The 12,626-nt window shown below is 51.8% G+C and overlaps 1 protein-coding gene across 2 annotated transcripts; it reads left to right on the forward strand.

The window, feature by feature from the left end:
- Nucleotides 1-206: 206 nt before the first annotated feature.
- On the forward strand, nucleotides 207-12,195 carry OAF (out at first homolog). Of its 2 annotated transcripts, none has more exons than XM_075116529.1 (4): nucleotides 207-908; nucleotides 9,181-9,315; nucleotides 9,877-10,057; nucleotides 10,578-12,195. In XM_075116529.1, the coding sequence occupies exons 1-4, from the start codon at nucleotides 672-674 to the stop codon at nucleotides 10,850-10,852; spliced, it is 828 nt and encodes a 275-aa protein (XP_074972630.1). In that variant the 5' UTR covers nucleotides 207-671; the 3' UTR covers nucleotides 10,853-12,195. The 2 variants fall into 2 exon arrangements, with proteins under 2 accessions (XP_074972630.1, XP_074972631.1); XM_075116530.1 differs by lacking the exon at nucleotides 207-908 and adding an exon at nucleotides 4,280-8,991.
- The last annotated feature ends 431 nt before the right edge of the window (nucleotides 12,196-12,626 follow it).

A 12,626-nucleotide genomic window follows, 5' to 3' on the forward strand; every position in this document is an offset into this window, starting at 1 on the left:
CAGCGTGCCTCGCAGCGGACCTGTGCTGGTGCGCTGCGAGAGCCCGAGCAATCGTGTAAACGTTTGATTCACAGTAACCACATGCTTAGAGGACTCCGTAGCGGTGCCGGCAGGAGAGCGGGGCTTTGTTGTTAGCGCTGCCCTCCCTTCTTTCCAACTGCAGTTCGTAGATAGCTGCGTATCCCAAGGGAAAAAAACATCAAAACCACGGCCGCACAAGGCGGGAGAGCCCCGAAGCCGGCAGGAGACGCCTCTCTCCACCGTCCCGCCGCGGCCGGAGCCCCGGCGGCAGGAGGGAGCGGGGTGCGTGCAGGGCACGCTGCTTAGGACCGAGCTGGCCCTCCGGCGGGCGCTGCCCTCCCAGCCTCCGCCGCCCCGCCGCGGCCGGCGCTGGCCCTTTAACGGCGGGGCGGCGCGCTGCCTGCGCGGGGCCGGTCCCTGGGCCGGGGGAAGGAAGTGACGGGCGGGGGGCGAGGGAAGAGCCCGCCGAGGGCTTGAATGAAAAGGGCGAGCGGGCGGCGCGCCGAGCTAGCCCAGCGGGGCCGGGAGCCGCACCGGGACGGGGGCGCGGCGGGCCGCCCGCCCTCCCACGCCGCCGCTCCGCGCCCGCCCCATGCCGGCCCTGCCCTGAGCCCGCGGCGGCCGGCCCCGGCTCCGCGCCCCCGGGGGGGATGCGGGGCCCCCGGCGGCGGCTGCCGGCGCTGCCCGCCCTGCTGTGGCTGGCGCTGGCCCCGCTGCCCGGCGCTCCCGGCCCCGCGGCGCGGGCCGAGCTGCGGGTGCGGGTGCGGCTGCCCGGCGGGCAGGTGACGGAGGAGAGCCTGCAGGCCGACAGCGGCTCCGACTGCATCAGCCTGGAGCTGCGGACGGCCGACGGCGCCCTCGTCACCCTCACCGCCGACTTCAGACAGGTAGGGCTCGGGAGCCCGCCCCGCCGTCGCGTCCCAGCGCCGGGCAGCTCCCGTTGCCTGCGCCCGCCCCGCCGGAGGGGCGTCCCCGGGAGGTGCCGCGGTGGGGAGGGGGGCTCCCCAGGGATGCGGGGGTTGGGGTCTCCGCGCTGCTTGCCCCGAGGGGGACCCGTGTGCTGAAAGCCCGTCCCCTCCCGCGGCCCCCCCCAGCCCCGTGGGATAACCCGCTGCGTGTGTTGCGGGGCCGGTGTCCCCACGGCGATTCCCGGCTCGGCTGGAGCAGATCAGAGACTGCGGGCTGGGAGCTCTGGCCCTTCGCACCTCGCGGGTCAGCCGATGGGCCCGGCGAGAGGATCGGGTCAGGGCTCTGTTTTTTGTGGGGTGAGCGCCGGTGCGTGAGGTCCTTCGGGACCTCGAAGCGACTTGGAGCCTGGGAAGACCCTGGCTGAGGGTCCGGGAGCCAGAACTGTCTCCGAGGAGGAGCGGGGTCCTTTCGCATGTGTGGGGGAAAAGCCCCTCCACCTTCGAGCGCTGTCGGGGTCTTTGCAGTCTCTGCAGAGCAACTCTCACATATATAGCTCTAAGCTATTGCTAGCGTTACACCTGTAACCTGGGCTGCCTCTGTTGTGCAAATAGGTGGTAAAGATCCCAGTGGGATGGATGGGTGGCAATGCCGTTCCTGCACCCTGCCGACCCTAGCAGCTCTGTTTTTCTTTGCTGAGTTGCAAGTAGCGTTGCTTTGCATGGCAGCAACTGGGCATGGAGCAGGGCCAGGGCAGGAGAGGCTTTGTGCAGTGAGGAGAGCTCAGGTTCCTGATGCCTGGGTGGGGGTGTTTATGCTCTGCTTTATCTCTAGAACATCTCCCTCCACGACGCATGTGGGATACAGTTAGCTCCTTAGGTGGACTCCTGCTGTCTTTGGGAGCACATGTGTGATTTTGTGGCGTGGGAAGTGTTTGACTGTGGGACTGACAGTAGCCCACCTGTCAGGGGAACCTTTCTTCCTGACCCAGTGTGTGAGGGGTGGCCTCCCTGCAGGGAGGTGATCCTTGCTGAGCTGAAGTCTAAGATCCTATGCTCTCAGCAGGAGATGGTGGCTTCTGGGCCAGCGTGGCATTCTTCATTGCATCCAGCCGGACTTGGCATGTTCCACACTTTCTATTGCACAGAGAAGAGCTGTTTGCTACCACGTGGGTGGCATGGCTGTCCAGATGGCGCGACAGTGTTATCTTGTTCCAGCCTTCCATCCAGCCTGTTTGCTCAGGTGGACTTTGGTTTGTGGCAGGAGAAAGCTCAGACCCATGAGATAGGAAGGAGTTGTGTCCTAACCTGTTGTGAACCTTGGAGCCTTCTGCTAGGGATTGTTCTGGTACCGCGTCTCTTTTCAGCTACGCTCTTTGGTCCCAGTTGTCTTGCAAGTCTCTCAGACGGCCGCCTCCCATGGCCCTCTTTGAGATGCTAGCAGAAGCTATGGTGATTTTGGACATGATGGCATGCTTAGGGTACTCCAGCACGCATCCAGGAAAGCAGTACCCCCAAAAAAAAAAAGATTCCGAGAAGACACAGCATACCGTAGAAGGTAAAGAACAGAAGGAGGGAGGCCTCTTAAGCCTGCAGTCTACAAACTTGCATACCACAGAGTATTTCTGGCTAAGGGAAATTCAAAATCAGGTAGGCCCTTTGGGCTTCAGCTCTTCTTGAGGAAAGCTTGCTGTCAAACCTTACCTACAAATCCAACAGAGTACACGTTAGCTCTTTTCTTATTCTCGTCCTTAGTATAGTTGAGCTGCTTCTGGGGAGAGGTTCTCTGAAGGTATCTTGACTTCAGTATGTAAAATCCTTAGCTCCATGCATCCCCTCAGTTCCTGCTGGAAATACACAGGAGATGGTCCCTGGAAGGCTTTGCAAGCATCAGACTTGCAGAAGCCCGTTCGTAATCTTCAGTTTTGGAGCAGTTGGGTACTGGCTCTCTCTGCTTCATGGCCTTGCTGGAAAATAGCTGAAAAAAAGCCAGAAAGACATAAAGGACTGAGGAGATGAATTTGTGGTGCAGTGAGTAATGATGAGAGCGGGCAGCTGCCTGGCCAGACTTCCCCTTCTGACCTGTTCTCCTGGCTACATGCAGGCATTTCCCTGCTCTGCTCTGGTCCTCATCTCTAACATTACACAGCTACTCCTTTCCAGAGAGAAGGTCTTGAGGCTTTTAGACTTGGTAAAAGCAGCTGGGGTTGTTGATCTGGCTTTCCCAAGCTAGATCGTGTGGTCATGCTGTGGCCGGGATGCTGGGTTTTTGCAAAAATGATTTTTTTCCACTTCTCTGGCTTAAACTGCAGGGGGCTAGTCCAAAGGCAGATATTTTTTTTTTGTTTTCCTTGTTGCTGCTAGACCAGGGGCTGGAGAAGAAAGGAGTTATAATGAGATCACGGTTCATTTCTCTGCCCTGACACTGGTGGAAGCTGGGTGGGACATGAACAGCAGTTGGGTCTTCCACAGAGGTGGGATTTTAATTTCTCTCTCACACCTGCCTTCTCTCCAGAGCTGAACCTGAAGAAGTCTTGTCCTCAGAGCATACCAGTTTTTTTTCCTTGTTCTCCAGTGCATCACAAACTGGTCAGTGGGAGTCCAAACTGGAACTTGTTTTCTGGTCAGTACAGTAGTAAAGGCTGTTTCTTTTCTTGCAGTTTGAAAGAACGTGATGAAAACACTACTTCTCCTGTATAGCACCGTCAGGCACAAAATGTATTGCAAAAAAGAGCAAGGGGGGACAGCAACCCTAAATGTTGTGTCTAATTTGAATAGCATAATCTTGCCAGTTGATAAACTGTGGCCTGAGAACGAAGTGGGTGGTTTTATTCCAAGCACAAAGATATAGAAAAGTTTCTTTTTCCTTTTGATTGCTGGAAAAGTTGTGTTGGAAACACAAGGGAGAAAGCATGGGTAATGGTATTTTAACACTTGCGCTGCCAGTCCTTTCAGTTTCCTTGTTACTAAGGTGATGTTATGTGATATTCTGGGGTGGTGTTTTGAGAATTTCCTTATGCCAGGGGTCCATCATGTTAGGTGCTGAATGACCAGGTGATACAAGGAAGCATCTGTCCGAAGATGATACCTGAGTAATTTGGAAAGCAGCCTCATCTCTTCTATAGAGATACCAAACGATTAATAGGAAGGTTATTCAGCACCCTCTGGGAGGGCAGGAGGGATGGGGTGGGATTATTAAAACATGGTAGCATTTGTTACCCTGAGGTATCTAAAAATGCTCTCTCTTGAACTGATCGCTCAAGTGTGGGTAGATGGCAGCTGTACTGCCCGCAAAGGCAGTGTGATGGCTTGCTGGGCTGAGCGCAGGGCTGAACTCCTGCCTTATGGCCAGAGCTACCCTTTGCTCACTCCACACCTTTGGGGAAATCACTTTTTAGGTATGATCCAGTTTCAGAAGTGGCCTCTGACAGTTACTTTTAGGCACCCCTCAGGTTGTGGGTGCTGGGCAAGAGGATGGTGTACCAAGCATCTCGGGGCATTGAGGGGATTTCTGGCTGCTCAGTGCTTGTAAGAATCAGCATCAAACCTTACTGCTCCTGAAAATGTGCTTCCCTGCCCAGCCCCACCCCACCCCCGCACATCCCTAATTTGCCTTTATAGATGCCTGAGCTTAAGAGGCAGTGCACCAAAATGTGTCCATTCTAGCCATTTCCAGTAGGAGAGGGGTTAAAGACCGTAATCCCCACCCAGTCAGGGTAACTCAGCTGGTCGGACTCCCAGTGTGGATGCAATAACACATTCTCTGTGTCGTACAGGCACAAGGACTTTCTGACCAGCTGTAGCTGTTCCCCTGGGCAGCGCAGGCAGGGCCCTGGCCACAGCAAAGGCTGCTGACAGGGTAAGGAATTGGGCCCAGGAGTGCCGATGTTACCCAGTGCCCCTAGCAGCATGTCCCCTTTGCATGTACTCCCCACTCTGAGCAGGCGTGCGACAGCAAAGACAAAAATGGGTTCCACAGCAGCACTTATGTCCTTGGGGGAGAGAAATTTGGCAGGAAAGCTGAATGGGTTGTGGGGAGGAAGGCATTGAAATAATTTATTTCCCTGGGAACTGGTTTGCTCCACTCAGTGTGAAGTCGAGACACTGGGCTCAGATCTAGACCACACAGGCTTGTAAGTCTCTACTGGATAAACCCTAGAAATGGAGGCTGAATTGTTCTTGCACCCCAGATGACAGTCCCTGGAGGAGCTGGCTGAGGACTGTGCTAGGAGGTAAGTTGTTTAATGATTTCCCCGATCCTCTTTGCAGGCTAGTCTTTGCTAGAAGTCCCTTTGGTAGGTACAGGCAGCCTGAGCTGTTGGGAGCTCGGTGCACTGATTTCTTTTCTGTCTTTAGGAGAGAGGAGCTGCTCTCCCCTTGCCATGAAAGCCAAGGCTGCGGTTACCTCCAGTGCAATGACGAGAGCGTGGCTGCAAAACTGGTTGTTTGCGTTACACCGAGTGTCCTAAACAATAGTTGTAACTGTACCCGCCACACAAGTGTGGGTCAGGGCCAAGGATTCTCAACACCCCCATGATGAGTTCATCCGGAGAGTCCCCGCATTGCAAAGGCAGTGTTCTGCTGAGACTTGTTCCCTGCTGGGAAATTTTGCAGGAACCCAGAATTAAAGGTGCTGTTGGTTGCCTTGGCCGGGTACCCACCTTGGTGCTGATTCACCCTACTTCTGCTGGTGGAAAAGAGGTGAGGTGGCTGGGGAGTGAAAGGCTCTCTCAGAGTAGGAAAAACTTTGGTAGCCTCTTCCAGGTGAGAAGTGTGACATATTTTTGATGTGACATGCTTCGGTTCTTGCTCCACCTGAGGTTGCATAGCCAGGGCAGGAAGAGCTGGAAAGCTAGGGAAAGCCAAGCAAGGCTTTGAGACAGAGAGGCGAAGCAGGGCTGGGGAGAAGAAGAGACTGACTTCTTGCTCAGGAGAGAGTGAGTGGTCACTGCAGGGTATGTGTCTCCCAGAAAATGGGCCAGCATGCAGCATAGTTTTAACCTTGCTCTGGAAACCACGGCGAGGGTCGCTTTGGGTTTGCTCTGAGCTGGGTAAGGGTAGGATTTCTCTCTTTGGAACAACACATGCCATAGGAGCCAACTCCTTGAACAAAACAGTTTGATTAAAGCTGTTCATTTGCTCACTGGTTATTTCAGTGTTGGCAAACCCGGACCATTCCTGGCTTTCGCCGTGAACCTCCCTTGGTATCAAAAAATGTGCTGGAAATCCCTGACACCTGGAATTTAGGCAGCACCAGAGCCCTCTTCACACCAGAGTTGCTTCCTTTAGATGCCGTGGAATGAGATAGGGCTGGGAGAGGGACACGCACCAGAAGCAGTGGGGACACAGCGAAGAGGAGAAGAAATTACCCCATCTCTGGGGCGCCAAAGCCCAGCATGGGGTGGTTGCAGGGTCGCAGCTTGGGGCGGTTGCAATCACAGGCAGCAGCATCATCAGGGCTGGTGGAATGGCTGACTTAGATAAAGATCTGGCTTTGCTGTTCAATGTACCATCCAGCCAGCCAGGCGCAGAGCCTTTCTGATTCAGTTGGAAGGGGCTGCGGCAGGCAGGTGGGGGAGCAAAGGGCTGGCTCTGTGTGTGCCCAAGGGTAGGAGGGGGGAGACATGAGGGAGATCAGCCATGCCTTTCTGAGAAAGGAGAATCATGTAGTGGAGCACCGCCCCATTGATCTTTACTGTCTTCTCCTTTGCTCTTTCCTCATGGAGCTGTAGTTCCCCCACTGCAAGACCACTTTTTCCTCACCTTTCTATTCTTTCTCTCCTTCCATCCCCTACCAATGAGCTCTTTCAATGGTGATTCTTGCAGGGATATTTAACAGCGGTTACATGGACTCATTGACGTATAAATTAGTAAGCGCATAGATGGGCTGATAAATATTTAGATTAGCTGAGCAGCAGCCCTGGATCACTTGCTTTCTGGTGGTGGGAGCAGGGCTGGAGCTGAAGATGGTGCTTCAATGAGGTGCTCTGAGGGCAATACAGCAGTGGCTGGTGACCCTGTGCACTCCGAGCTTGCTCCTTGTGTCTGCCTTTGGTTGGAGCGGGGAGTAGATGTTTGTCTTGATGCCTGAGAGCTGTTCGTGTGTTTCACTGGTGCATTATCGTGACACAAATCTGGTCTTTCCTCTCCCATGTACTCAGAACTCAGAAACACTTAAAACAGATACATAGAACCTTTGCCTGAATTCGTCACTGAACAGGGTCACTGAATCCAGGAGCCCTTTGTGGACTGTGGAGGTGGTGCCTTGAGACCTGAGCCCACTTGGGAGGCAGCTTATCTCTGCCTGGACTCTGCAGGGGCAGCTAGGATCCGAACTTTGGAGGTGGAGTGAGGGACCTGCAGCTGTGTGGGACTGGTAGGGAGCTCTGGACCATTTGCTAGGAGCAGTGAGAGCTGTGAACCTCTCTTATGTATCAGCCGTGAGAAAGAGAGTTAGGTGTCTGAAGACTAATTCTTAAATAGGCAGATCAGAAGGATTAATCAGTTGCTTAGCATGTTCTCATTTTACAAAAATTGCCCCCAACCTGGGAAGTACTGCACTGTTTTTAATCTCCTTCCTGTAGAGGTTTTTGGCCTGAGAGCAAAATATGGCTATCCCACTTTGCTTTTTCCAGGCTGAATGCTGATTGTACAAACTGAATTGAAATCAAATATGCAACTGAAGAATATGCCAGGGTCAGCTGCTGGTTTTATTCTGCTCATCCTTGGGCCTTGCACAGTGTGGGAGCTCACAGCAGAAGATGGCAGCTGGACTAAATGCAGATGGGAACAGGGGCTGTTCTAGTGGTGCCAATGTCTTGGTGGGATTTCTCACTGTTAAAGCAGTCAAAAAATAATGATTCCATAGTAATTTCACAAGCATTTTTAGTATTTCTTTCTTCCCAAAACGCCTTCATGTTCTGCTCTTGTGGCAAGTTTTTGGTCAATAAATGCACCCAGCAAAATCCTTATCTTGGGGAGCAAAATGCATCCCAGATTGCAGATTTCAGCTGTCCAGATGTGCACTGAGCTGCCTACCCATTTCTCTTCTGGATGTGGAAGAGAAGGCAGGGAATAAACGGTGGGCTGTATGAGCTCTAGTCTGCAGAAGAAGTCATCATGGGCATGGCTTAGAGGTTGTAGAAAAGAGAAAGGCTCCCTTCTTAGGGCAGAAAGAGGTTTGGGAGAAGCCGAGCTTATGAGCCATACAGCAGGAGTAGCTCAGGAGGAGAGGGATGATCTTAGTAGCTTGGCATAGCTTCTGCTTGCTGGTCCCTAGCCACCAGTATCTGTCCAGTTCTCTGTAGATGTTGTTGTTAAGAGCAATGGCTGCAGGTGGGTGCCAGAAGGCAATAATTGCTCTTCATACTGAGGGGGAGGCATCATTTAATCCATCTACTTAGCCCTTGTAGTAGCATGTTCTGACACCAAGGCAGGGGATGGCAGACTCCCACAGAGTGCACAAATGCCCCTGAAGCTAGAAGCCAAATTAATTGATACCTGCATAGAAATCAGTGCTGATTTACACCAGAACAGGATATAGGGAGGCTTTGCTATTGAACAAGGTATTCTGTGAGTCTACATGGAGGTAACTATGCCTGCTTTCCAAGCTGGTTTTGGAGATGGGCTACAATCCATGTCAGAAGCCCTAATATATAAAATGCCAAAATTATTGACCCAAGCAGAAAAGGTGGTCAGCTGCAGCTGATCATAATGGGTTCCTTCTGGCTTTAATAATTTGGCTTTCATTTCTGTTCCACATGTTCTTGGGTTCAGAAATGAATAATTTGTTCTCCAGGATACCAGCTGCTCAGAAGCAAGTGAGGGAAGGTAGCAGAGGAGAATTGGGGCTGCTTGCTGTAAGTAATGCATGGAGATAATGGCTATGTGGTATTTGTTTAACAAAACAAAATGAGACTACCTGGAGGTTTGCCTCGCTTCTTAGCAAGGGCCTGAAACCCCCAGCTGTTGTTTGAGAGAGCCATGGATGTGGGATGTGACCCGGCAGCAATTTGTCCTTGCCACAGTGGGATTGCGAAAAGCCTTACTACTTCACAGACACCAGGTATTTTGCCGCAGGCTTTTGGGTGGGATTGCACCTGGGACTACACCCCTGTGCTCAGGTAGCAGAAGTATGAGACCTTTGACTTTGTTCTTCTGGATGGAGCCTTTCTCTTTGACCCTGACTTTTCGGTTCACCCCACTGATGCCAAAGATCTGTGACTCTCACTCTGTTTACTTATCTCTTTGTCAGGAGGTGAAGATCTTCCGTGCCTTAATCCTAGGGGAGCTGGAGAGGGGCCAGAGCCAGTTCCAAGCGCTCTGCTTCGTCACAAGGCTTCACCGCAACGAGATCATCCCCAGCGAGTCCATGGCAAAGCTGCGGCAGGTGAGAGGCACCCTGCAGCTAGCTTCAGTGCCAGCTCCATCCTCCAGCCTATCCAGGGTTTCTTAGAGCTGTCCTGCCTCGATACTCTTCCCAGGCAGCTGCCTGATTGTTCAGCTATTAGACCCACCTTTGACCACCCCTCCCGCTTGAGGGACTCGGTATTAAACTAAGTTCATCAATAGTATTGATCCTATTCTACTAATAAACTAGAATAAGGCATGATTTTATTCAGCCTAGCCTGTATTAAAGGGTAAGTGGATGGCTAGAGCAATCACCATGAAAACCCTTAGCCCACATTGCCCAACGAAGTAAGTACTGATTTGGGACCATCTATCACAACAAAGCGTTAATAAACGATCACAGGCAGATCAGAGCATGTTAAACTATCATCGGTTTCAGCATCAGCAAGAAGTTTAAGTGCCTTCCATCCAGATAGGATGCAGGTGCATTTACAGAGGAATACCCATCTGCAAATCTTGTGTTGGCATGAAATCTCGACATGCTATACGGAATAATTTGTTGCAACGAGGATTTTGGTTTTCATTATTTCATCCTCTGCAGAAAAATCCAAGGACAGTGCGGCAGGCTGAGGAGGTGCGGGGCCTGGAGCATCTCAGCATGGATGTAGCTGTCAACTTCAGCAAGGGGGCCCAGCTGAGCTCTCACATCCACAATGTCTGTGCAGAGGCCAAAGAAGCAATTTACACCCGAGAAGAAGATGTCAAATTTTGGCTGGAGAGAGGTAAGTTTCGTTCGGTTTCATTGGAACTGCTCCTGTCAGCAAGTTGGCGCTCTGCTGTGATCTCTCCTGCCAGATTTCTGGTGATCAGCACAGATCATTTTTGGCTTCTCTTTCACTGTCTTTACAGTGGATAAGGCATGTGTATCGCTTGCTTGCACATCACATTGCACTAGTGTATTTGTTAGTATCTCTGACTACTTTTGGTGGTGCTCTCCTAATGAACATAATTAGGCAAGTATTTCCAAGGTAACCTTTCACCTGGCCCATCACTGAAAAGAAATACGTTCTTCCCACACTTTGTGTATCTTTTGGCTTAATTTCCCGAGGGCCCTTTCTTCTCCCGTGGTTCCTATTCAGACTCGTGTCCACACAGCCACTGGAAATGCACTGTGTCTAACCTCATCCTCCTCGGCTGTCCTGGAGACTCTGCAGAGAGAGCAGTGCTTGCATTGGTGGTTTTCTCCTTTGGCCATGCCTTTCAGCAGCACCCTGAGCAACGTCTCTCTGCTTTCTCCCTCAGGGGTGGATGGCTCCATGTTTGAGGTCCTGCCACAGACATCCGATCTCCCTGACCTGCAGCGTTGCAAGCTGTGTGCAGACCGCTGGAAACCCTGCATTTGCAGCTACTCACTGAGCATCGAGTGGTACCCGTGCATGCTGAAGTACTGCAAGAGTCGCGATGCTGGGGGCAAGGTTTCTTCTTACAAATGTGGCATCCGCAGCTGCCAGAAGGGCTACACCTTTGATTACTATGTACCGCAGAAGCAGCTCTGTCTCTGGGACGAGGAGACCTAGCAAAGCCAGGCCAGATCTTTGCAAGGGGCATCTCATCTGCCTCCTTCCATTTATGATGCTAAGGGCCTCCTGGAGCTGGCTGCTCCAAAGAAGGAATACGGTTCACAGCGGTGCCTTGTACCAGGAGAGCTCTGTGTGTGTGCCTTTCCTTCTGGCCCCTCCCCACCTGACGCTGCCTCATTCTGTGATAAATGGGCTCAGCTCACTGCATGTTGATGCTCTCCTGACAGCTGCCAGGAGATCTGGCCTCCTGGAAGAAGCAGGAGATGCAGGTTTCTGGGTTGAAGCACTGGGAGGGGTGTGTTTTGACCTGCTTGGGAGTTAGCAGATGTGAAAGGGGGCAGTCCTGATCAGTTATCAGCCTTGAGCATCCTGATGAGTGGTCAGGGCAGGGAGAGAAAGGGTGTTGGTGACCTGGTTTGTCAAGCATCTCTGCCACCGAAGAAGCCCCCTCACTGACTTCACCACCTCCTGGTGACACAACAGCATTTCCCAGTGGGAAAACAGCTGATTTATGGGACCACATACCCTGAACAAGGAAGGTACGAAGCCTACCCAAAACAAGAGCCTGCCTTTTCCTAGCGTCCGACTGGCTGTTATATCCTTCCTGTGGCTAGAAGTATAATGGGGGGGGATATATGCCAGCAATTACTTTTGCCTCTAAAGGGTTGGTAATTAGGGCTCTAATTAATCGCTGTTTAGACTAGTGAAGGCCCAACTTTTTGTGTTGGTCCTGTGACTCCCCTGCTAAGAACCATCTAGAGACTTCTGACTACTGTTGTAACATTCTGGTTGCAAGGTGGGAGGATGATCCCAGGTGGGACCGCACTGCAGTTTTGAAGAAGACAACATTCTACATCTGTGTCGTTTTATGTACTACTCTGCCAGCTATTCACAAGAAGCTCTTAGATAATTGTACTGCTTTGCTGTGCCTTGGTTTCCCCTATATGTAAAACAGGGATGATACAGAAGTTGACCTTGGCCCTGGTATATACCGGGAGGGCATCAGATAAAAAGCACCGAAGGAGTGCAGCCTGGTTCCTGTGTCCTCTTCCACTCAAGTTAGAACAAGCAGGGAGGGGAGAGAGGCTGTTGGGGTCATTGTGAACCCCTGTACCTCCTGGTGAAAAGCCTTCACAATGTGCCTTTTTGCTTAAAATACAGGAATTTTTGAGGGAAAGAAAATAATTTGGTCACAATTATTTTTGTATTGATCACTTAAGGGCGGAGAAGGGAAAGGTATTTTAATACTGCAACATGAAGTAAAACACACTTGAAATGATTTTTTTTTTAAAACAAATTATTTATCATTTGTAAGGTAAAATAAACTGGTTTTTTTTTAAAGCATCCCTGGCCTAAAAGATTCTCTGTGCATCAGAATCTGTGTGTGATCCAGTTGTTTGGGTTCTTGAATTAGAGTTGTTCCCTTATGGTGAGTCTCAAGCCTGCTCCTAGGACATTGAAGACCCATGCATCAGGGCAAGGGGTAGCATCCTGCTGTCCAGCATGACTACAGCACTTACCAGTGGTCCTGCATCTCAAGCATGCCCTCCACCCAGCCCCTCTGTAGGGAAACAGCTTTGACTCATCTGAAGCAACTGGAAGCTTTGAGCCTGAGCTCTGGTGAAGTACAAGACCAACAGTAGAACCAGGTCCTGGGGTTAGGCAGGCTGGTACCTGCTCTCCTCTCCAAGTGATGTTGGGTCCCATGAGGGGATATTATGCAGATGTGCAGCTGCACTATGTGGCTGGAGGCTTGTCTGGGTCCAGCAGC

Source organism: Phalacrocorax aristotelis, chromosome 22 (assembly GCF_949628215.1).
Source record: "Phalacrocorax aristotelis chromosome 22, bGulAri2.1, whole genome shotgun sequence".
Lineage (NCBI taxonomy): Eukaryota > Metazoa > Chordata > Aves > Suliformes > Phalacrocoracidae > Phalacrocorax > Phalacrocorax aristotelis.

Excerpts from the sequence above, each read along its gene's own strand:
- OAF (XM_075116529.1), top strand. The coding sequence starts at position 672 with ATGCGGGGCCCCCGGCGGCGGCTGCCGGCGCTGCCCGCCCTGCTGTGG. Across the intron at positions 909-9,180 it reads TCACCGCCGACTTCAGACAG|GAGGTGAAGATCTTCCGTGC; the intron begins GTAGGGCTCGGG and ends TCTCTTTGTCAG. Across the intron at positions 10,058-10,577 it reads CAAATTTTGGCTGGAGAGAG|GGGTGGATGGCTCCATGTTT; the intron begins GTAAGTTTCGTT and ends TTTCTCCCTCAG.